We start from the raw sequence: 26,334 nt of genomic DNA, 5'->3' as shown, positions 1-26,334 counted from the left end.
CACTGCCACTGGCCCCACCCCTATGGTACAAGTGCACACAGCCCCGCCCTGGACTGCCCCGTGCCTGTCCCAAAATCACCCACCCCAGCTCAGCAGCAGTGGCAGCCAGACATAACCTGCTCCTTGGCATGGGAAAAAAGGAGCCCTTCCTCCTCACCACTCCCAGGCCCTTCCTGCTGTAGCTGCCTGGAGCCTGCTCTGTGTTGCCCTTTGGCTGCTCTGCATTGCCACCGCTGCCCTGCTAGGCAGCCTGGAGGTGGCAGTGCTGGTGGTGCAGACAGTGCAGCCCTGTGTGGGATCCAGGTGGCTGCAGCAGGAACGGCTTGGCAGCAGCGAGGTGGAGAGGCTGCTTTTCCCCAGTACCAAGGAACAGTTTCTGCCTAGCTGCTGCTGAGCATGGGTGGGTGAATCCAGAGCAGATGCAGGACAGACTGGGTCAGGGCTGTGTACGCTGGTCCCCACTGGTATCACGGGCCTGGGGCAGGAGTGGTGGCAGCCAGAAGGAGCTGCTGCTGCCTGGACTGCCTGGACAGCCACGGAGCCACCCAATCATCACTGCATGCCCAGGGAGGGTGCAGGGGCATGGCTGGTGAAAGGAACAGTCTGGCAGCCTCCTAGAGTGCCCTGCCAGCTGGCCAAAGCCAGTGCAGGCAGGTTATGATCCCCTCCAACCAACAGGTGAATGTCTGTTGGGTTCAATGGTGCTCTAACTCATGGTACTTTGTTTAAAGCACCATGAGTTAGAGTGCCTCCCTGACAGGGTGCCTGCACTTGTGTACATGACCCAGGAGACACTGCTTCTTCTCTCTCTATCCAGCATCAATGTCTGATTTGTTGCATCATTCAGGCAACAAATCTTGAAATGAAATCAGGTTTTCTTATTTTTAAGGAGAGTCAATTATTCTTACAGAATTTATGGACAGGTGATATTACAAAACATCTGTACATTTACAGACAGGTGGCAGCCCTGCCATGTCTACTGTACATTACCAGGCCTCTACTTTAAGGCCGGACTGTTCAACTAGTGGCCCATGCAGCCCCTGGGCTCTCACTCAGCTGCATCTCCCCCATGACTGAAGCTGCAACAGCAGCTGGGGTCTCTAAGCTCCACCTTCCTCCTCCAGCTGCCCCTTCCTTTCTTCATAAGCAAGCTAATAAGAAAATTATCCATAGAGATTGATCAAAATCCATTTATGAAGAAGCATGGAGAGCTGAGGGTGAGTCCAGGGCTATACCAGGAGATGGGAGATCAGCACTGCATGCAGAGGAGAGACTGCACCTATTTAGGGCAGTGATGGGGGGCCACATTGTAGCAGAGGAGATCATACTATTAGGTCCATATGCGACAGCAGTGAGGAGGCTGTTGCAGCAGTGAGAGGGGATCATGCTCACATGTGTCTGTTCAGTGCAGCAGTGGGAGGAGCATCTGGTGTAGTGGGGGAGGGGAAAGTCTATGCAGCATGCCTTGTTCAGCTTCTGCAACATGAGGCCCCTGGCTGGTGTGACCCCTGGGGGCTTAGGAGCTGGACACCCCTGCTTTACGATGATCCTCTTATAGCAGAGGTGGACAATTATTTTGGGTGGAGGGCCACTTACTGAGCTTTGGCAAGCTGTTGAGGGCCACATTGGTAGCCCCGCCCCTTGACAGGTGCCATATCCCCTGGTTGCCATTTTGTGACCAGAAGTCTCACCCCATAACCCCTGACTTTTGCCACAAGAAGTTGCTCTCCTTGCCCCCGAAAGTACTTTCAGCAAGGGGTTTTGCCATCTCAGAACCAGAAAATTTCCAAGTTATATTCTAAAAATTGAACATCTACAACACTCATTAATTGATTTCAAAAAATAGTTTTGTCCTGATTTACATGTGGTTGTGTAGTGCATATAGAGGTGATTGCACAATAGGGGTGTGGGGTGAGGGAGCATGTGGGTGTGGATATGTGGGGTGTGGGTGGGTATGGGGTTTGTGAGGCCTACCAAGTTTCAAGAAGATCAGTGCAGGGGTTTGGGAGGAACTGTACCCCAAATTTTTGAAAGCAAAACTCCTGTCACATCTACGTGTTACAACACAGGGGGTTCAAAACTGCAAGGGCAGTATCTCTTACTGAGACCACAAAACCTGCCAAGTTTCAAAAAGATCAATGCAAGGGTTTGGGGGAACTGCACCTCAAGCTGCGGACAAGCAAAACTCGTGACATGGGTGACAGTGTGTGTGTTAAGGCACGGCGGAGTGACAGCTGCAGGGATGGTAGCCCATGCTGAGGCCACAACACCTGCCAACTGTCGAGGAGATCAGTGCAGGGGGGTTTGGGGGCTCTGCACCCCTAGCTGCTGACAGGCAAAACTTGTGACATGGGTGCTTGTGGGACTGACTGTGTCTGTCTTGGGGCAGTTGATTGTCTGTATTGATTCTTTCCTCTCCTTAGTCTGTTTTTGTAGGTGCTAATTGATTGCAATTAACTGTCTATATTAGCTAGGTATTGTGTATTGAGCTGGTCCCTGAGTGAATTATGATTGATTGGTAACTGGTAACACAGTAGCTTAGCAGCCAGGCATGCAGTACTGTCTCCCACACCCCAAGACAGACACAGTCCCACAAGCACCCATGTCATGAGTTTTGCCTGTCAGCAGCTAGAGGTGCAGGGCCCCAGACCCCCCTGCACCGATCTCCTCAATAGCTGGGAGGCATCGTGGCCACAGCCATCGCTGCAGCTGTCACCCTGCTACACCTTAACACATGGCACAAGTTCTGCTTGATTGCAGCTTGACAGGCAGTTCCCCCCAAACCCCTGCACTGATCTTCTTGAAACTTGGCAGGCTTTGTGGCCTCAGCAAGAGCTACCATCCCTGCAGTCTTGACCCCTCTGTGTTGTAACACATAGATGTGACAGTTTTGCTTTCAAGAATTTGGGGTGCAGTTCCCCCCCAAGCCCCTGCACTGATCTTCTTGAAACTTGGCAGGATTCATGCTCTCTGCAGAGTCTACCACCCTTGAAAATTTCATCCAAATTGGACAAAAAAATAACAAAGTTGTAGATATTTTATTGTTTCCCCATTATACCCTATGGCCAGATCTCCAAGGTGGCTCCAAGGTGGCTCCGAAGAGCTTTGGAAGCTCCGAACCACTTCGGGAAGCCTAACAAGGCCAGCACTTTGAGTTGGACATGCTGCTTTGGACCCCAAAGCATCCGAAGCTTCTCTGGATCAGAAGCTCTGTCCAAGCCTCGCACAGCCCTAGTAATTACCGTGTTCTAGCCAGCCTCTGCATCTTGTGTATCAGTGTCCCCATGCTTCAAAAATGCTGTCAGGGATGGTTGAACTAAGCTCATCAAACGAGCTTTAGTTCAAGCACCCCCGCCACCATTTTGAAGCATGGGGATGCTGATACATGAGATGCTGAGGTGCTTAAATTACAGAGCCACTCTAATTAAAGCATCGTTCCCCCCATCCCTGGAGCCCATGTAAAAGTGCCCTGCAGTACTAGATTTAATGCTCATTAACTAAAGTGAATTAATGCATGTGTAGAAGTGCCCAGGGATCCCAACTCTACTCCCCTTTATTCTCTAAAAAGTTCTGTTGATTGCAGTTGAATTATTCTAGGAGTAAACTTGGAAGAGTTGAACCTAAGTCTAAAGGAATTAACCCACTGTGACAAAGACAGCCAGGGAAAATAATTTCTATACATTTTCATATATATTCCTTATAATCCTATATACCTATTATGGTTCTAGGAGTATGTGAATTACATAAAGGAAGCACACATCCAATGTAAGTCAAAAAAGAAAGTAAAAACAGAGGAATTCTATGAATTTTCCCCCATGACACGTCTAGAAAATTACTAGGCTGTCATAGGGTAGAGACAGACATCACCAAACAAGTGGATGAAGGTGTCATGACAACCGATCCACTTTATTTGGTGAAACACACATTATCGATTGTCCTACACTGTCATGCACAGGAGATGAAGGTCCCAATGTGGGGTGACACAGGACCAAGGGAATTCCTGGCACCTTGTGCCTTCACACTGGGGCCTGTGCTGACCTGTTCCTCCATATGAAACATGGGTTGGCATGGGTCCTGACAAGGATGAGCAGGGTGACTTGGGACCTAGAGGATTTCCAGCACCCTGTGCCTTAACACTGGGAGCCAAACTGACCCATGCCTCTACATGAAGCATGGATTAGCATGGGACCCAGGGAATTATCAAATCCTGTGCTTCCATGCTGGGACCAATGCAGCCTTTCTTCACTTCCTCTGGAGATCCCAGAGCAGGTCTTTGTAAGCAAGGAACCCCAATGTTCCCCACTTATAGATAGCATCCTGAGAATCCCCTGGGTGCATCTCTGTAAGAAGGGAAAGCTAAACAGATGCTCCACAGGCTTGAGGGGCCTGATCTTGCATGAGAATTTCTACAGTGCACAAGCCTCTCAAGCTCCCAGAGCTTGAGAGCTGCCCACACTCTACCATCCCAGAACAAATAGATGTCAGCCACAATAAAGCGGCACTATTTAATGCTACCTTTTGTCATGCCACTGATGTGGTGTGGCAAAGAGTAGAGATGTCTATTGGCTTGTCATTTGTGCCATCAAAATCTTTTTTATGGCAGCACAAATGAGATGTCAGGTAACATCTGTTTCTACCCATAGTGAATCAACACTTAGACCACATCCAAAAACGATTACTTAATAATTAAAGATATATATAGATATAGATATATAGATATAGAGAGAGATAGAAAGAATTTTATATACAAACATACACATATATATATAATTAACTGGCATATATACTTCACTAGTTTGTAGGCAAAAAATGTTGTAATTTAAATATTCTCTTCTATATGAAATAATTGAACATGGTATCTCAGTAAAAGGCAATAGCTGAAGTCATATAAGCAAATTCAATATTTTGTATTTTTTAAATATTTTCGAGATTATCAGTAAAAACAAATGCAAGTTAAAAGTGAAATCACACAAAACACATTTTATGTTCCCTTTGATCTTTAACTTGTAGCCTTATCTCCCAGGTCAAAGGACACATTATTCAATTTCACCATATTTTGTGTAAAACCACTGTAGCGTTGAAGATGACTTTCAGTACAAATGTCATGGTACTTAAAGCTAAACTGGACTCCAGTTTTTTGAGCTTCTTAATTAAAATCACAGTTTATAATGGTCTGACAATATTATCTTTATTCTTTCCAGTTGAGCAGCAGCAGAATTTTCACAGCTTTTATTCAATCAAGCCTGGCAATGTTTCTGGTGCTTTCTTTCACTTTCTAAAACATACAACAGGATTCAAAGTGACTAAGCTGTCACTCTATATGAATTTATATTCAATGTCAGAGGGTGTAAGTTGCCTCTCTCCTTATTTTGTCTGCTTGCATGAAATGCAGAATCTACTGAAGAATTAATTAATAAGTAACTGGAAAAAATCCCAAATGCCTTATCCATTTTGCTAAAATGTTTACTTTAAAATATATAACATAGTGGATGATTACCCTCCTTAGGATGGCCAAGTCATTTTGATAAACAATTCTGCAAGTGTCAGGGTACATTAAAGAGAAGAGAAAACAAGTATTTAAGAGATTTATTGGGGATGCATGCTCTTTTTTAGTTAATTCTAACAAATAATTGTTTCTTAAATTTTGTGAGTATTTTCATTATAACCCTCCCACGCTTACATTATATTGTCATGGTAAAAATTCTTGGAGTCTTTCCTCTACAGTGATATAGTTTTTGCAGTTACTTACCATTTCATTCAATTTCTTCTGTAAAGTGTAGTTTGAAATCTGTAAGAAAATAAAGCTACATAACTAAAGTTGTAGTAACCACTCTTCTTTACAGATCTTTTTTGAAGAAGGCCCAGATATTACATTTTCCTTTCGTATTTTCATGTGCATTAAAGATTTAGCTTCATGTATAGCCAACCCAATGAAGCAATATCCCCATTTTTAATTCAATGATTATGGCTCATTTATTTTAGGATTAAAATTACAATTTATTGAAATATCTAAAAGATGCAAAAAAATCGCAGAAATTCTAATATAAACAAATTAATGTATAAGGGGCATACATTTTTGTAATGATACATAATTATAATGCTGCAGTGCTAGAGCTGCAGTAGGGGAGAAGCAGTGGGTGAGAAAATTCTGAATGTGCCGTGTTAACCCTTCATCTCAGCATCCATCCTCTGCCATTGTGTGAGAGGATACGGGGCTAGATGGATCTATGCTCTGACCCGGTAAATGGTAGCTTTCATGCTTTATAAAATAGGTTTAAGTGGACTTCAACTTAAAAATAATGTGCTGTTTCATAAAGTGTCTTTGTATATTTAACAGCATTAAAATCTGGGTTCAGTGCCCAAATGTAAAAATGTCAGCTCCTGCTGTCTATGAAATATTTTGGTGCATATTCTGCATTCTTTATTAATTGTGAAATTCACATATGAAGTCAGTAATACAATACTTTTCATTCTATCAGTATCTGCTATGGAATTTCATTGATATCAGTGGGAATCTTGAATTCAGTGACATTTCAGCAAGATCTCAAGATCTGCATTCTCAGTTAATGGCTGCAAATAGGAGATGTTCTTATGATAGATATCATAAAGGGATAAACAGCAATAGCCAAGAGCTGTGTTGTATGAACCTCATGCAAAAATATGTTATTTACAGAAGAATTAAGTCTAGAGAACAAACAATTAATTTAACATGGAATTTCAGCACTTCAAGAAATAAGACTGCCAGGTTATAACCTTGAGCAAAAATGTTTTAAAGAAAAGAATGCAGAAGTTAGAGGTATTAAGAATTCATACTTAGGATCCCAGAACTGATCTGGAAACTCCTTTTCTATTCTTCCTCTTTAATTTCCAATCATCTTTTCCTCTTATTTTGCCTTTTTTCCTCTAGGTATGTTGGCTCCCCATAATATTTCTTCTTCCCTTTACATTCTTCCCCTCCCCACTTGTTTTCCAGTTTCTTGTGTTCCTCCTGCACATCTGCACTGTCTTCCTGTCTGTCCCCTGCCCCTTATTAGATCTCCTTTTATTAGTGATCTGTTTGTGGGTAGCAGAAGCTGTCCTAAGTCATGCCAGGACTGAAACTGGCCAAAGATCAGTAGAGCATAAAGGTGGTTTATAGCCAGTATTATGACCTCCTGTCCTCTTGAGCAATGCACAGAGCAGAATTTACTGGATCCAAAGACTGAATCCTATTGTGCTGTTATACCCAAGTATAACAAGCTGGATTAAGGAAATTTAACCTGAACTCTGAACTTCCTTGCTTTGGTAAATTTAAATCATATCTTTAACATAATGTGAATATTTTTTATTTCAGTTTATCTTACTTAAGAAAAGCCAGCAGAATCTTTATTACTCTTGCTGGCCATGTATCATGTTCAGCAGACCATGAGGTACACTATACATCACCTGGGCTATGTCATGGTTTGAACAAGGCAAAACAAATCCTTGCAGCTTTTGCACAGAAGACCAGCCATGTGGAAGAATTTCTTTTGCTTTTAAAATACTCTCAACACTAACCAAATGATTAAATATGTAGAGTATAACACTAAAAAAAACCAATCTATTTATAAATGAACATTAATAAGAACAAAATATGTAACAAATAACGGCAAAAATGGTTTTTATTACTCAGTCCTATGTACTGAAAAGAGAAATCTAATATAAACAAATGAACTTCTTGCAAAACATTAATAAGTTATTCATAATTAAAATGTGGCCTTCAAGATAATACAAGGAGTCCTATATACACATCAAGATAAGCCATTAAAATATCTACAACTGTTATAGTCACTACTTCAAAAAAATGGCATTAAAAATGGTTCCAGATGATCTCAGTCTAATTCTGCCTTGTGCCACAATTAGCTTCAAATTTTCTCCATCCACATATATTGGTCCATGTTGCCTCACTTATTTACTTAATCTCACTCTTTAGGAAATGATTTTAGTCTAAATTAGCGTAGGCAAAATTGTCAAGGAAATACTCCAGATCTCATACACACAGCTCTGATTCATCAGAACACTTCAGCAAATGTACTGTGTTGAATCACAGTCAGACAGAGAAGAAGCCAGATTAATTCAAACAGGAAATTTAAAATGTATTCTCTTTCCTTTAAAGGTCCATTATTAGGAATTAACTGTCTCACCTTTCTCAAAAAAGAGAAATAAATGATTTGCAGTCTGATTTGGAGTTTCATTCATATGGACAGTTTTAGTCACATTTTTAGCCAATTAGTCTGAGCATATAATAAAACCTAAGGATTTTTAAGGGCCTTTAGGACCAGCTGAAGAAATCTGAGAAATCACTGTTCAGTAAAATTATAAATACTTTCAAATTTGACAGAAAATCTTACAGAAAAAAAGTAAGACTAAGCCATAATAAGAAACTAATGAATCTGTGTATCCACCAACTAACACTTTAATTATATATATATATATATGTACACACACAGATACATACACACCTGATGTGCACGTGTGTATGAATAATGTGCTGTTCAATATATATAATATAAAGGAGCTATAATATGCAGAATCTGGAAGTCTATCCATAAATAATTTCATGTACCCATGCTTGCCAGCACTAATCTGAAACTTTAAAACACTTGTATGAACAGATATCACTTTTGCATATACAGCAGCAATATTTAGTGGTCACTGTCCAGAAGGATGTCACCAGCACGTTAAGTGAGGATGCTGTAATAGAAGGGTGCCATGTCACCGTCTCAAGATACATTGGCCCATGCAATTATAGAGTAATTGTCTTTCCTAATTTCTTCAGATTCATAAGTCAGGTACCAACTGAATTTTGCGTAATTGTTTAACATTTCTAAAAGTACAACCACAATTTGATTTACTATTCTGACTTAAAAATACGGAAGGAGGTTTCCAAGCAGTGAAAGAAGCAAAGCCACACTACTAAGAATCTTTAAAAAAATACTTATCATTAAATGTAAAAGGTAGGAATGAAGAGCTTAATATCAGTAATACAGGAATAACAGCCAAAGTCACCTTAAAAGATGTTAAATGTTAGGTTCACTGGAAAAATTCTAGTAAAGCATACACCCCCAATCTTGCTGAAGAGTCTCCTTCCATTTAATTTGAAATTGTAACATAACTATTTTGCTTCCAGGAGTGGAAAAAATGACTGGCCCACTCAGCCAAAATCAGGAAAATAATTAGAAACTAGCAAAATCTGACATTCTGCAGCATATGACAATACCATGAATCCTCTCCTTTAAAAAAAATTCCCTACTCTCTAAACGTTTGATTTTCTTAACATTCTTTAAGAACAAGGTTATCACTGGTCATCTCCCAATATACTTTGTTATAAGTCTTGTCTGGAGATTTCCCCTCATTTCAGCAATGGTGACCAGCTACTATTATAGCTACACCAGTGCAATGCTGTATGTAGACAAAGTAAAACATTGTAATACAGTTCAAAAAGTATAGTTTATCCTAATTCCAAACAGCAATAAGTTTTCTCAGTGCAAGTAGTGGGTTTGTCAGAGCAAGTTAAAAGCCTGTATGATACAGGACTGTTTGCAAGTCATAAAATAAAGGGAGACCATGGATATGATTAGGGAAAGGACAAAAGGCACACACAAAGAAGGGGTGTTGGATTGAGGCCCAGTCAGGGCACCTGCATCTTAGAGGCCCCAAACTGAATCTTCCAGACAAGGCAAGGAAAGGATCTGTTTTATTCCTCTGCAACCAATAAGGAAGAATGAAGAAAAAGATGAAAACTCTGGATAAAGAAGCATCATTAGCCCAGATATCGTCACAGGAGGAGGACCTTTTCCTGAAGGGCTAAATTAGACAACCTACATGAGACACTATGTCACTATAGTAATGTGCTATGGCGACTTAGCATTGGTGGGCACAAACTGTGAAGCTGCAGCTACATCACCATAACTATTCACTCTCTCACTATAGTGAGTCGCTAAGGTGGCATAACAGCTAAAAATAACTGTGCACCACCAGCACAGTGTAGTAACAACTGTTATTGCACTGTCATTTAGTACTTTCTAACAGAAGTACTAAATGATGGCACAGTAACAATGGCACCATGGGACATGTGTAGATGCACCCTCCAAATACTGATCCAGAAGGATGCATCCATTGATCCTTCTGGATCATGGTGTTTGCTTGAGAGGTCACTAGAAGCTTTGGTGCATAAGCTTAGGCAGGAGTATGGAGGAGTGGAGGCTGCCCAGACCTTCCATTCCCCCTTTAGACTATTGAGCCAGAATCCAAAGGCCAGACTGAGTCCAGACATTTAGTGCCTCCATGGCTTTGTTATATGCTTATCTGGAAATCAAACCCACGAGGTAGACAAGGATTCTATCACTGAACTACAACAGCAGGTTCAAATGCTGAGTAACAGTAATTTCATACTACTAAGAAGAAACTAAAGGAGCAACTGAACTTATATACTGGAAGGCAAGGTGCACCTGTACTAGAAAAAGACAATATTGGAAAAGACCCAGTTTAAAAATAAAAAACTATAAAAATAACCAACTTCCCACTTAACTGAAGCTAAAATATTTTAAGTCAGTAGTTTACAATGATTTTTACCTGTAATGTTTTTAATATTTCCTTCAGACCATCAATTTCCTTTTCTTTTGTTTCTACAACAAGTTGATATTTTCCCTTTAAATCAAAAGGTGTACATTAGTATTTGAAAAAAGAGAATCAATATGACAAAATATCGTCAACCTAGTATATTAGGAAAGTAATCTTATATTGTGATAGATTCTTTATTATGGACAACAATCCGTATGCAAAATAATCATGTAATGGAGCTAAATTATTAATTCGAATATGGAGAAAACTGATTTAAAAAATCAACACTAAAAAACAAATGGTGCATCTTTACCACATAGAAATAGTTAGGAAATTGTGAAGTCTCACTGGATTATTTCCTTTTCAAGAGAGAAACTCATGGCACAAACAAACACTTAACAAGTTATACTAGTTTTGAACAAACCTACTGAATAACAAAGCCAGAACTATATAGATATATATTCTTATGGCTCTATACATGCAACTAATGGCGTGATTGGATCTAATGCATGATCCATACAATCATGCTCCCTGCCGCGTCACATGTGCATGGCAGGAGGGACTGTACATTAGATCCAATCACACTTTACTGCTCGTGTAGGGGGAGCTCAATCCTGCGCTTCCCCTGCATCAGCAACAAGCAGGTTCCCACAGATGGGAGCCCCCTTTGCTTAGCCAAGACCAAAAGTCCCATACTGGACATGGCTCTTGGTCACAGATGCACCACACATCTCTCAGTGTAGCACAGCCAGGACCAAGAGCACTATCCAATGAAGAACTTTCAGTCTTAGCTGCACGTGGGCCTGAGGGTTTAACGCACTCCTGAGCCTTGGGGGTCACAGCTGCCATGATCCCCAGGGCCCAGGGGTTTCATGCAGCCCCGCCTGCCATAATCCCCCAGGCCTGGGGGTTTTATACTGGGTATGGTCTGTAGCTGGGAGCCCTATCAGCTGATAGGGCTCCCAGCCATAGAGTAGACCCTGCTTGGCATGGAAATAATATATCAACTATAAAGTTAGTACACATTTTCAAGGTCTAACTTGGAGCTTTTTATTGTGTGATACGTACTTCGCACATGTAGCTGGTCCTAAGTAATACATACTTCCCACATGTAGAGGTCCTAAGGATACATACTTCCCACAGGTAGAGGGAGCCTAAATGTTCATAGCAGAAAAAACTTCAGAGGAACAGCTTTCAGTTTTTTTCAGATAGTAAAGAGATAGGATCAGATTGCAATCTCTGTTAAACTAATGTAAATCTAAAATAACCCTAAAGCACTTCAGTAGAAGTATTACAGATAAGAAATATTGTAACAGAGAGTGAAACTGAAACAACAGAGCACATACTGGGGGGAAAAAAATGTGTTCAATTCTAAACTGTTCTTTTTTTAGTTTTCAAAGTACAGGCAGTCCTCGACTTAAGACATTTCGAGTTACAATGAAGGGCACTTATGACTGTGCAGGGGCAGACGAGCCAGTGGGCTCCGGAGCTTGCTGGGCCAGGCTCCCCACAGGAGCACGCCCGTCTCTGCCCCAGAAGGCGGGGCCAACACTTACCCATTGCAGGTGCGCGGTGAGGGAGCCCGGCTCAAAAGCATTGCCAGAGCGAGAGGCTGGGGCGGAACCGAAAGTGCCGATTCAGCCGACGGACACCAGTGACCACGCGAAGGGGCGGATGCATGTCGCCCGAGGCAGCACCCACACGTTCTGGAGCAGGAGTGTCACAGGAGCACTTAGGTGCCCTGTTCCTAGATAGGAAGAAGGGTAGCTGGCCATCACCAGGGGAACCCAGGTGATGGTTCCCGGGACAACCAAGCTGGTCATGTGACCAGAAGGGGGCAGGGCCGGGCCTTTATAAACAGCCCAGGCTGGAGCCTAGAGAGCAGTTCCCTTCTGGCAGCCGTAGGAGCAGGAGCTCTGCAGGGGAGTCGAGCTGAGGCGAGCAGATTGATAGAGTGAGCAGCTGCATCACGGCGTGGGTAGAGAGAACCCTGACTAGGAGGCTTTACTGGAAAGCCAGGTGGGATCTGGACCTTATGTTACAGTCAGAAGGCTTATTGTTATGTTGCAGCCAGTTGGCTCATGGCTTTTGTGTTCCCTGTGTGATATTGTTAAACCGGAGGACCAGGTGAGGCTGTAGGGGTGCGAGGAGGCCTCATGGGAGCTCCCCAGTTGCTTGGGAGTTCCCGGTGTCCTGTGTGGACAAACGAGTAGTGCCAGGCACGGCACAGTTGTTTGGTGCTGGGTGGCACAGAGTCGGTGATTACAGAAAGACTGGCAAAAGCAGAGAGAAGCCGCAGAAGCGAGCGGATACTCGAGAGGAGCCCCGGGGAGGGCACGTTGAGGGAGGGGCACCGGTTGCATGACAAGCCCAGGGGCACCAGACAAGGGGTGCCGGTTGCGTGACAAGCCCAGGGGTGCCGGGCAGGGTGCAGAGAAGAGAAGGACCTGACAACGTCCGGAAGAGCAGCGAGGCTTGGGGCGTGCTAAAGGGGAGGTAGGAGGCACGCATAGCCCTTAAGGCTGGGGTGTACCAAGTCACCCCATACGGAACAGGGGATAGTTCAGCATATACCGTGTATTAGGAGATGAAAGGCAGCCTCCCTAATTGAACCAGATAACAGCAAAGACGTGGCAGGCGAGGATAGAAGGTGCTGGATTGCCTAATTGACACGGTAGGGGGTGCTAGCAAGATCATGGCCGCTCCTAGGCCCCACGCCGTGACAAGGAGTAAGGCTCCGGTGAGGAGTGAGAATCAGAGGCGGTCACCCAGAACTTGCAGGAGCAGACTGCAACGTCCAGGTGCATCTGGCTCCGGCAGGAGCAAGGCAGAGGAGAACCCTGAGGACAAGGGGAGAATGGACTATTAGCAGCGAGCCCACTGCGGTAGGGCACCAGGCATGCCCAGAGGGAGGGGCTGGAGACATCCATTCAGGGAAAGCCTCAGAGGGGAGAGTGGAACCCCGCTCTGGGTAGGAGCTTGGACTCCAGATATGGCAACTTCAGGCAGGAGCTGCGTTTGCGTTTTCCCTTCACTATTCCAATGAGAATCTGATTGGAAGGCTGAGCAGTGGAATGGTTCCCACACGGAGGCACGGGCAAGGGTGTAGGGGTGGAGGAGCCCTCAACTGCGCCGGGTCCAGCGGACGCAAGGTCTCATTTTTGGATGTGCACACGCCAGACAGTCCAACTGAACCAGGGAATCATCAAGACTTGGCAGGCAAGTTTGGTGTATATAGTCTGTACAGTGAGCATCTTGTATCACCGAGGAGATCTTCTGACTGGGCAGAACAACTAAATGAGATAACTTGTTCACAACAACGTTTATAAATTGACACCGTTTCAACTTTCTGATGTCAGTTTCAACTTTACGACGCTTGATCCAGTGCAATGCCATGCCAGTGAACAAGTTCACTGAGTTGCCCATCTCCTTGGAGAACATCTATCCAAACTTCCGTGGACATTTTCTTTATGAAAGCAGACAAGACTCCAGAAAAACCTGCAGCCAAGTCTCCTGAGAAGTCTCTAGGCAAAAGAGCCCTTCCAAATCAATATGACTGCTATTTACAATAGAAATACATTAATTAAGCTATTTTACTCATCTATAATTAATTGTGTACAAAATTCTGAGTTATTTTTGGTGAAAATAGGGTATCAGGCCCTGGTTCAGGAACCAATCCCCCATTTATAACATTATTCCTATGGGAAAATCAGTTCCAAGTTACGGCATTTCAACTTAAAATGCAGTTTTCAGGAACTAATTGTGTCATAAGTCCAAGGACAGCCTGTACTATGGGCTAAAATCTGTACTAGCATAAAACTTTTGTAAGTACCTTCTATCACCTGTATAAATCAAATTATTTCCATAGAAATATGTGCAATATAAATTAACGCAAAATTTGGTCCTTGTGTTCAAAAACTGCCCAAAAAGGTTTTATAAGTTAAAATCAGTGGTGCTCAAACCTTTCCCCCAGTAGGCTGGATGGACAGTGCCAGGTCTGTCCATGGGCCAGATCCAGCTGCTGGTCCTGATCTGGTGCCCGGGAAAGGTGCAGTGTGTACCATCTGGTTGGTCACATGGAGGAGGAAGGGGAGCATTCCAGTCCCAACCTGGCCCCACAGGGAAAAGGGAGCATAGCTTGGCCCTGTGGGGGAAAGGAGGGAAGACCCATCCCCCATCCCCAATCCAGATGCTGAGGGACAGGTATGGCCCAGCCCTACCGGGGGAAGGGTGTACAGTCCAACTCTGAACGGCCATGCGGGGCGTGGGGTTTGGGTATTTGGCAGAGTAAGGAGGGTAGCCATATCAATGGCCACTGCTCTCCTCATGCTAAATTTCCTGACCCAGGGGGAGCCTCATGTTCTGGATTCCAAGACTTGGAGGTTGAGCACCCCTGAGTTAAATTACTCACTTAATTATGCTGCTATAAATATAAAATAACTACTGATTTAATTGTTGGTGTTAACAGTATGAATTGGCATAAAATCTGATTGTGAATTATCAGCTATCAACAAAAAGACCAATAAAGCCTGGTGCCTATTACACTATGGTGAAACTAATTGGAGGAGATAAAAAGAACTTTGCTTATTTAGTCTAACACAGGAATTTCAAACATTTGGCTCACAGAACTGTTCCATCTGGCCTACCAGTAGTCTGTTGAGCTATTAGAAGTTGGGGGACATGTCCTGCCACAGAATTTGGAGTCCCTAGACCCCAATAGATATGGCAGCAGCCCCATGCATCTGCACTGCTGCCCAAACACAGCCCCACACCGCTGCACATCCCCAGACTCATGCTGCTGCCCTTGGATGTGTGCTATCACCTGAAGCACATGGCTTCACACATGTCACTGGGCTCATGCTGCTGCCCAAATGCAGTTCCATGCCACTGCATACTCTCAGATGCATGCTGCAATCAGACAGAGGCTCTAGGCCGCCACACAAATGCGGATCTGTGCTGCCACCCAAGCATGACTCCATACTGCCACCCAGCCCTGGACCCACTTCAGTTGCTACTGGACCAATGGAACCAGCCTGGGAGGAGCCCCATAGCCCAGATCTGACTCAGGCCCCAGGGTGCATTTGACATCCCCGGTCTAACAAAATTCATATTGAGAAGTGATATGATTACTCTTGTATAAATACATTTGGGAAGCAAATAGCAGGGATGGAGAAAAACTATTTATATAAAAAGATAATACTGGCACAAGATCAAAAAAACATAAATTGGTCATGAATAAATTTAGTCTGAAAATCAGAAGGTTTCTAATCACCAGAGGTTTTCAATGACTTAAACCAAGTAGTACAGACAAGAACCTGGACTGTTTCAAAAGGGAGTCTGATTCATGAAGGAGATAATAGGATAAGGTAAGAATGGTCTTGGAGTTAAAAATTAAAGCTTGAGGTAGAAGTCTCCACTTGTTGAATTTTTTAGTATCCCCAAAAGAGAATAGAAGAGACTTGACTGCTGCATGGGTTGCTTCTATTCAAGGGAGGTATTTGACTTTGAGCTCTTTAACTTTGCTGATGGTGCAGGTAGAGCCTGATGGCAGATACTGAAGCTAAAGAAAGTTCAAGGTGAGATATGGGTTCCTCATGCCAGGAGGAGGTAGAGTACTGGAGCAGTTTTTGGCATGGAGGTGAAAGGTTTTCAATATTCCACAGTTCTTGAGGCAAGTCTGATGTCTTTTTGAGGATATGCTTTAGTTTACATTACAGCATAGGTGGATACTGGAGTTGGAGATGAGGAGTGCAGTCACACCTCTTTTGATTATAGCTTTGTAGCACATGCACAGTGAGTTCTCTGAGCTTGTTAGCTTCTGGGTACAGCTCCTATCAAAGCTGTTTTTTGGCCTGGCTCTGGAACCCAGAGGGTGAATGGTGCTGCAGCTCCCCTGTACTATGTCCTTTTCCATCCTTGGTATCAGTGGAAAAGTGAGCAGCAGCACCATTCTGTGTACAGCTGAAGGGTTATGAGGCTGCACCCACACCTAGCTCTTCTGGATCTGCCTCTGAATTAGAGGAAATTCCATAACAAATATGCATGCAAGTAAAGGAAAGTCAGGCTTGGTAGTTGTGATCATCATTTTTAGACTAGGTTTCCTTCTCTTTTTTAATACTACTTTCTGATTTTTCAATATGCTTTTAATATGTGTTACATTGTATTTATACTGCACTTAATTATACAAGATTTAATAAAGTAAATCCATGCTCCAAAGGTTCTGCAGTTCACCAGGACCAGGAAGAAATTTTCCGCTCCATGAATGCATAATTTGGCTTCTGGATAGGGATTTACCTACTAGTGAAGCATCAGAAAATGGCCATATCCTGGATAAATCATGGATAAATCAATCACTAGATTTGGGGTCATGAAGGAATTTCCTACAGGTCAGTGTACAGCTGGATTCACTTCCTCAGGACTCCTGGGCACATTTTACATGACAAATTCCCTGACATAGCAGGGGCCAAGGCATTAGTGCTGCCAAAGTCTTCTGTTGTCTTTGGATCACTGTATTTTTGGCTTTTTTGTAGTAAATGTCTTAAGTTTGTTATAGGTTGTTAGTAGGTGCTTTGTAGCTTGTGGTGTGGGGAGAGAGGGAAGTAGGGTGGATTTTCTTATAGACCATTTTAGACTTATTGTCTGTGATGGGGCAAGCCTGGGGCCGAGTCTCAAGTCAGCCCACCCACCTATCTATGGGGCAGTCCACCCAGTCTCGCCTGCCATGACTTTGCTCTTCTCTTAACTGGTAGAATAATGCAGGTGGCTGCCCATTACCTACCCCAAAGACAGGGACGCTATCCACAGCTCCAAACTTTCCCTACACTGCAGCCCATGCCTCGCAATTGACATCCAGGATGACATTATGTTCCTGGCCTAAAGCTGGGCCAATGTAGTCCTTCATCAGGCCTCATTCATACATGAACTCATACCGCCCCTCTCTCACTGGGACCTCTTGCACACCACCCCCTCTCACAGGGTCTCTTGCCCACCGCACAATACTGTGCCTCCTTCACTCTGCCCTGCTCCCTTGCGCGACCCTGTAAGCCATCAGGCTTATCTGACTCATGCCTCAGGTGGTGACATGCAGTCTGTTGGGCCTCTCTCATGACCCTCAATTGGGTAGTGGCCAGCTAATTCAGCACACAGAGGGCTAACTCCACCCTAGCTCCTCACTGGACTTCATATCCCTCAACTTGTTGTTCAGGGGGTTGGCCCATGTGCTGCCCTTCAGAATGTCCCTCAGATGTACTCAGCACACCCTGCTGAGTTGTCCTTCAGGCTGACCCTCAGTCCTACTCAACCCTCATCAGGGCCCTCACTGGGGCTACACATCTATCCCTTCCCTGGGGCCTCCGGGGTCTTAGTCCCCTGTGGGGGCTCAGGTGGCCAAAGCTATGCCTGGCCCCACCTGGGGTTTTACACCCCCTGGGCTCAGGTGGCCATAGCTGTGCCTGGCCCCCTTATACCCAGTTTTGTGGGGGCTAGGAGTTACTGAGGCACTCCGACCTGCCTTTCACTGGGGAGATGAGCAGTCCTGGTATCTGAATGGGGCTGCCACACCTCTGACAGTCCCACTAGGCCTCCCTATCCCAGCAGAGTGCAGTTTTAGGTCATGCCTAGGACTAGAAGCCTCCAAGCCATCCCCTTCACTCCTGCACTTACCTCCAGGATGTTCCTGAGCCACAGCTCAGCCAGCTGTGATGTTTCTTTCACAGCGGCCAGTAGTAAACTGCTGCTTCGCCCTACATATATCCTGGGCCTCAAAATAACCACCACAAACAAGCACCTGGCTGCTACCTGCTCCAGCCCTTAAAGTGGCAGGCACCATAGGTGAACTGCCATATTGTCTATTATGTGGCTGTCTTCAGTTATAGGGAACTAGACTCTGTAAACCAGGTGGTCTGTTCCAGAGCCATGTTCCTAAACTGTAAAAAGAGCTCTCCCTTAATACAAAGCTGTGCTAATCTGAAGCCAGGCAGAAAGTAAGGCTGGGTGGTACCTTAGGGCACCTATACCTGTTACAGACATCTGCTCCAATGCGTGCTAATTAGCATGCATCAGAACAGACTCAGTTAATCAATTCTGCTCCAGCAGCCTCCACATCATGTGTATTCCCCACATTTCAAAATAGTGGTGGGGCCACTTTAACTGCAGCTCATCAAACAAGCTTCAAAGCATCCCTGCCACCATTTTGAAGCACAGGACGCTGAAAACACATGATGCTGTGGGCACTTTAATTACACCTATTCTTGCAGCCACTCTAATTAAAGTGTCCCCCACCCCCACCCTGGAGCATGTGTAAAAAGTCCCCCCATGGCTGATCACCAAGCTGGAGGGGCACAGAGGGGCACCCTGACATGCTCAGCAGCAGATCCAAAAGTGGACTGGAAAGACTTCCAGTCCATTTCCGGGTTCACCGCCAAGCACGCGGAGGGCACCCCCTGCTCTCCTGTGGGACGCTCCATCCACCCCAGCATCTCAGCATTCATGAGCTGCACCTGGTACCTCAAGGTATGTAGAAAAAACATTTAAAACAATCAGCATCAAAACTTCAGATTTGGATTCAGCCAAATTGAGTTGAGGACAGTGATCCAAATCAACTAACTGAATCACCGTCTCCTGATTTGGAGCGAATCCAAATTGAATACAGCCTGTTTCGCACACCCCTACTAGTCTGTCCAATCTAGTTCAAAGGCACTAATTGTTTCGCAACCAACACACTTCTAAATTTAATTAAACTGATGCTTTAAAAATAACTACATATTCGTATTTTCTGTATTATTGGTTAAAAAGCAAAAACCACAGATGACACTACACCGAAATTTGCAAATATGCACTGGTTTAATTATACTGATTTAAAAATATGCCTTTATTTAAGACCATTCAAATCTGTGCATAAACAAGACCTGAAAAAAAGTACCTAGGAAGATAAAACCAGTTTAACTTAGGATGGTAAAAAAAAAAGGTTTAATTAAAAAGAAGCAAAATCTTTCTGAAGATTCTTAGATTGTGACAGTCTGATTTCAATTTAGCTCACATTAATGAGGAAATGAGTTCAGCTAAATTAATATAAGCCACTCTTAAAATGTTGTCTACAAGATGCTGCACTAGTTTTTACTAAACTGTTAGTTAAATAAAAACAAATTTGTGTGTAAACAGTGCTTAAAACACAATACTGTAGTTCCAAGAGCTCCTGCTAGAAGGCTGTGTATCTGCACAGTTTCAACAATCATGATCCATTTATTCATGTTACATCTTGTATATTTTTTAGCACAACTAGTTCTTAAAATGCCAAAGCACAAGTAATTTGCATTTGTTCTATGTTCTATTAAGGCTAAGTACAGACATTCATGGAGGTTAGAGGGAAGTTACACTGCATTAAAAATGGTCACTCTATTTAACTTAGTTTGCCCGGGTGCAGACCTTACACTACTTACATTGATCTAAGTGTGAGCTATACAGAAGTTCAGGACAGTTGGATCAATCTAAAAATCCAGCCCAATCTAAGTTCTGCCTCTGAAGTACAACTAACTTAGATTGGGTTGGCCATTTTTAGAACAACCTAATTGTCCTGAACTTCTATACCGGGGCAGGCAATTATTTTGAGTGGAGGGCCGCTTACTAAGTTTTGGCAAGCCATCGAGGGCTGCATGATAGGCAGCCGGGGCAGATAAATATTAATTTTCTAAATTTTTTAGGGGCCTCGCAGGCCGGGTAGAGTGGCCTGGTGGGTCGCATTTTGTCCATCCCTGTTCTATACAGTTCCCAGCACAGCCCAAGGACAGAGAAATGCCACCTGCTGGCCACAGCCCTGGGGCTGTGCTTTTCCTAGCCCCTTCCTGGCACTGGTCTAGTTTTAGCCATCCAGCCCTGGGTGTAGGAGAGGGGTTGGGAGCTGAAAATAGCTCCTGGTCTCAGGGGCGGGGGAAAGAGTCCCCATCCCCCCTAGCCACCCCACAGACACAGTAACACCCCCCACAAACCCTGCTTGCCCCCTCCCGCAGACCCCACTAGCCCCCCAATCCTCCCTTTGGACCCCACCTGCCCCCTGGCCCTCCTCACAGACCCTGCCAGCCCCCCATATCCTCCTGACACCCCTGAGCATGCTTATTCCCCCAAGCTCCCCAGACTCCCCCACCCTGCTCGTCCCCCATCTTAACTTACGTAAGATCAGGTGCCCATTTTTAACTTGATCTAACCTCCTCAAATGTCTGTCTGTATCCAAATACAGATTTTGCCAAAGAAAAAAATGTATTTACAACACCAAAAATCTCCTTTTAAATGAAGATGGTTAAAACAAGTACTGATTCATCTAAGTTAGGGTTCCCAAAGCATGACCCACGAGTCAGCTCACAAGCCCATTCAATGCACCCTGTAGCCTTGTAGATGTTTTTCATTTGAACAGTTAGCAACAGTTCTAAAATTGTGGCTCACAGGCCAGATACAGCCTGAAAGCCCCTCTTCTGTGGCCTGCCACCCAGGATTGCCCCTCTGAAATGGCCCTTCAGGAGTGAAATTTTGGAAACCCTTGATTTTTATATAGCAAGAAACTTATGTTCATTGATAAAACATATTAAAATTGACATGTATATTATGTTGAAGAACATCTGGTAATGCTGACAGAAAGCTGAGAGAAGAACTAATTGGCATTGCAACAACAGCATCCTCATTACAATCAAAATCAAGTAGAAACTTTCTTTTGCAGGTTATATAAACTTTGTTGTTTGGCCAAAAATCAGACAATATGTCTTGAAAAAATATCAGAAAAGCACTAGTAGCTGTTCACTAACTAGGGCTGCTTATAGATGTGGAAAAAAACCAAGCAAAACAGTGCTTTACTTTCAGCCTAGTGAGCCCCAGCATGGAGCACAACACATGCCCAGATGAGGAATCAAGTCAGTTTGACACGGCTTGCTCAGCATCTTGAATTAGCAATTAGATAAAAATGCTAAAAAGCCCTGCTGACGCACACAATCTATACAGACACTATGGAGACCAGGCCAAAATGACTATTCCTCTTCTGGTAAAGCGCTGTTTTGTTTTGTGGTATGTCTGCTCAAGAACTAAAAATTTGCAGTACCTGTTCAAAACCCACTCTTCTATAGCATCAAACCCTTGCAAACAAAATCATACAATAAAAATAGTAATACTTTTGTCCTATTTAAATATAAATAAACAAATAAACAATATAAACAAACAGACACTTAAATATGTGTTATGATATCAACTGGTTACAAAACAAGGCAGGCTGGGTTCCTTAGACCAACATGGCTACAACAAACAACCTTACAAAAGAAGTAAATTCCATGTTAGAGATTATTCATTTTCCTCAATAATTATGAATCAATATAAGAACAAAATAATCGAGTGGCCTGTTACAAACTTGTCGGGGGGACCAGCAGGCATTGGGGGAGTCCATTCCCCCGAGCACTACTAGGAGTGACTAGAAATAATGGTCACAAGCTGGCAGAGGGTAGATTCAGATTAGACATCAGGAGACACTACTTCACTGTCAGGGAGGCTAGGATCTGAAATCAACTTCCAAGCGAAGTGGTGCTGGCTCCTACCCTGGGGGTCTTTAAGAGGAGGCTAGACGAACAACTGGCTGGGGTCATTTGACCCCAGGACTTTTTCCTGCCATGGCAGGGGGTTGGACTTGATGATCTGCTCAGGTCCCTTCCAACCCTACCAACTATGAAACTATGAAACTGGATTAGAAGTGCAAATGTTCACTTCAAATTTCCTGTCTTTTGTTATAACCTTAACATTACTTAATATTTTAAGTGTAACTTCTGGTTTGCTTTCTTTAAAATTATACCTATTATAAAATACCTCACTAGGAAATTTCATGTGTAAGAATATTGTTGCCTGACAAGAGACAGTATTAGGTTCATATATGAGAAATATATACCAGTTTCTTTTAAATCCTGCAGTTTATTGCAACTATTACCAAAAACTTAAAACAGCAGATGTAAGAGTAGATATTATAATGTAAATAATGTATTAATTTATATTTACATAGCATATTTTATCCAGAAGAATGTCAAAGTATTATACAAACTTGGTGCTAATTTTGCTGTGTCAATGTAATCAATTTGAGTTCTGTCCAAATAAAACCTAGAGGATTGAGACTAATATGTATCAGTCCCATAGACTTCAGAAGCACCTAACTTCTACTGAAGTCAGGAGTTATTCACACAGGAACCGCACATGTAATTTACAAAAACATGTTCTTTATGTGTTGCATAAGGATTGTTATCTATCGCCAAAATATAGACACTTCTGGGTCAAAGTCAGTCATTATTTTTTTTTAGTTTTTGCACCCAATATATGAAATACATTATACTAATATTACAGATGTTTGTATGCCACTGAGCATAACATGAGTTTGAACTCAGATGGATCCTCTATGGATTACCTTTATACCAATAAAAATAACTTGCTATTGCACATATTTTATAACAATTTTTTTCATGTATTAATTTAATTGAATGATAAATTCAATTAGTTCAATTACATACAGTACCTTTTCTTCTTCCATAGTAAATAACCTTGCTTGTACCTGGATTGCCAAACGTGGAAAATAAATTTTAAAATGGTATGTTAATGCAATATATGCTGCATTTTAACCACTGTAGGATTAATTTGACTCATAAAATTTGACTGTAGTATATAGTTAACTCTATACAATACAATGTATTTGCTTTTTTTACTATAGCAGCAAACTTATGACCCAAAAACACTTGCTAAGGTAGTGTTGTAACCATGATGGTCCACGAAATCTGCAAGAGGCAGGGATTTTTGTGAGTGATATCTTTTATTGCACCAACTGCATGGTGGGATAAACTTAAACAAGATTTCAAATGCAGTGCATCCTTCAGGTCACTTCCTAAATCCCCCCCCGCCCCCCCCGCAAACAGCAAATCTACACATCCAGTAGTACTAGATCAAATCCATTACTATGTGAATAGTCCAGTCTTGAATCATATGACCTTTGTTCTAGAAGGGTTTTCAGTCCTTGTAAAGACCACAATACAAAATCAACAAACAACACAGCTTTAATATGAAATATTTCTCTATGTTTCAGTTTTAAGCACCAGCAGGCCCAATAAAATCAACAATACTTTCATATGCTTAATATATTAAGTAGGTGCCTAAATACCTATTGAATTATGTCTCAAAACAGGACTCATTCTCTAACTGGATGGAGAATTAGCTTTAGACTTTGTGCAGGACAAAGACCCTCCTAAGGCTATTTGCACTATTGGGGTGCATCCAGACATGCATTGATGGTTGGTTCCCTGGGGACATGTAGCAGTGGTGCACCTTGCACTGCAGCTACTTGTCCCTGGAGAATGCCCATGCCAAGCATGCTTTGGCATGCAGCAAGTTACTCCAGGAATGGTAGGGGAGGCTGGGGCCAGCACTGTGCTGGCCTCAGCAGCCTTACCCCGGGTCTTGGGGGCAGGGCCATCTCTCAGGGGGGCAGAGATGACTGCCCTGGGCCCCATGCTTTGGGGGGTCCAACAGAGCTGGGTGGGGCAGAGCAGCTCAGCAATGCCATGCTGCTGCCATCTTCACACCCGGATGCTTGACATGCCCCCCCACCCTGCTGGCAAATCCGTTGCTGAAATCAGCGCATCTAGCCACTCACCACCCCCCGCCACCGAATCCACTGGCGGCTTCCTTGCATCCAGGGGTGGGGCCCCACACAGGCTGATTTGCCCTGGCCCCACACCCTGTTCAGATCGCCTCCTGGGGCTACAGCCATGGCAATCCTGCTGGAAAGGGCCTGGTCAGCAGCTGCAGTATGGCTCCGGGCAGCCCAGCTCCACTTTTCAGCAGTGCATGCTGCCCAAGCGTGCACTGCTTCAGTTATTTTTCTGCAGTATTTATTACCTCTGGATATTCAGGGGTCAAAAAACCTGCAGAAAAAAAACAGAGTAGCACATACGTGGCCAGTGCCCTTGCAGCATGGAGAGCACCAGACTATGTGGTATGTGGCACCAGAATGTGTAGCAGTGCCACATACCACGCTCATCTGGACGCACCCTTGGAATGGTAAAAATGGTACTTTAAGTTACCTTAAAGCAGCATCTGAAAATAGTTTTAGTTTAAAAGACTTGAAAAGTCAATGGTTCCTTTGCAAAGGGAAATATTAGAAGCAAGTCTGGCACACAAGGCACTCCCATATTCCTAGCCAATGAAGCAGCTTCTTGAAAGCAGCTTCCATCAACACAAATTGGAGAATCCCTATGGCTACTCTAATAACTTCCAACAGCCTCCAAAGACAGATCAGTGATAAGAATAGTAGCAAAACAAGGGCTGAGCCCCAGACACTAACTATGGAGTGGGGAGCACTGGAGCAGTGGTAGGGTCTCATCCAGGGGCTGGAGTGTACAGACCAGGGCAGGAGTCCCCCCTTCAGCCTCACTCCCTAATAGGGTTGCTAACTTTGTTTGAATCTATTCTGGGAGGTTTCACCACATGATATAATGACATTAATGACTGATTTACTGTACTCTAAAACTCATTCACTACAGAGCCATCATTTTGCCTTCGGTGGAAATAAGGAATGTCATATAAATCACAATTTCACATTTTAAGCATATTGCATAAATAAACAACACTAAAAATCTCAAGCAGTGTAGGGTAGTGAGTAGATTAAAGACAATGCCAACATGTCCATGACACACAATGTCAACATGCCCGCAATAGACAATGAGAACATAACTGCGTGCTTGCATATATCAGTTATAGGTTACAGTGCATAGACTTTATGTCAGGAAGGTAAATGCATATTACTATCACATTTTAAAAACCTACCGGACTACGGTATAATTCAGATTCAACATTTAATATTTATTTTAATGAATGGCCTATCATTTATTTCTCAGGTGACACTGAGCAGTCTTCTGGAGATTTATATCTAATTCCTGGAAACTCCAGGGCAATCCTGGAGGGTTGGCAACCCTGCTCCTCATGCAGCCACTGCCAAATTGAGGTTTTTACAGTGTTGTTCCACATGCAGTTTGGTGGCACCTGTCAGACACTTAACCTTGCAGTAGATTTTTTTTTTAAATCAGTCAAACTCTCTGTGAAGCTTCAAATTAAATATCACTTTCCAGGAGCAGCAGCAAAAGACTGCTTGCTTTCTTATTGGTAGCAGAACACTATGGATTAAAGTTACGGAAGTGGTACTGTTACCATACCAACATAATTGCCAGTTCTAAACTACCCCCATACACACAGGTGAATGAACCAACTCAAGAGTGCCAAATCAGCAGCTCTGTGCACGTGTGCATGTGTGTGTGTATACAGAGTGAGAGAGAGAGAGAATATTGCTCTGTGAAAACCAACAGCAGTAATCCTAGCACAACTCTATCACAGAAACTTTAGAGGAACAAAACTTTTTAAAATATGTGTCACTGGGTGTTCTAAGTAAGTCAGATGCTTTACTGCACAGTAGACTAACTGAAATACCTGAAACTAAACTGGGGCAGCTTACACTAGAATGAAATAGCTTAGTTTCCAATGTAGTTTCCACTTATTGTAGCCTAAAGCAGACACATAAAACAGTTACAATAATCAGCCTGAACCAGTAAATCCTCCATATCATTCAACAGAATTATTTAATCTGTCCTTATCCCTAAACAAAAAAACATATAATAAGGCACAATATTTAAAGAGAAAAAATGCAAATACTAATTATAACATATGCACTTTTTGTGCCTGAAAGCAAAAAAAAGAGAT

The 26,334-nt window shown here is 43.2% G+C and overlaps 1 protein-coding gene across 1 annotated transcript in view; it reads right to left on the bottom strand.

The window, feature by feature from the left end:
• The window catches only part of CCDC73 (coiled-coil domain containing 73), a 134,087-nt gene that overhangs the window by 77,376 nt on the left and 30,377 nt on the right, over positions 1 to 26,334 (bottom strand). Inside the window, exons 4-6 of the mRNA XM_090034625.1 lie at positions 23,108 to 23,143; positions 10,594 to 10,668; positions 5,750 to 5,788 (exon numbers count right to left, since the gene is read on the bottom strand). Of these exons, the coding sequence (XP_089890751.1) occupies positions 5,750 to 5,788; positions 10,594 to 10,668; positions 23,108 to 23,143 (150 nt within the window). The remainder of the gene's footprint in view (positions 1 to 5,749; positions 5,789 to 10,593; positions 10,669 to 23,107; positions 23,144 to 26,334) is intronic.

Source organism: Crocodylus siamensis, chromosome 2, assembly GCF_052110815.1.
Source record: "Crocodylus siamensis isolate JL-2025a chromosome 2, ASM5211081v1, whole genome shotgun sequence".
In the NCBI taxonomy this organism is placed as follows: Eukaryota; Metazoa; Chordata; order Crocodylia; family Crocodylidae; genus Crocodylus; species Crocodylus siamensis.
Note: the sequence above shows the minus strand (reverse complement) of the source record. Positions and strands in the feature narration are given on the sequence as shown.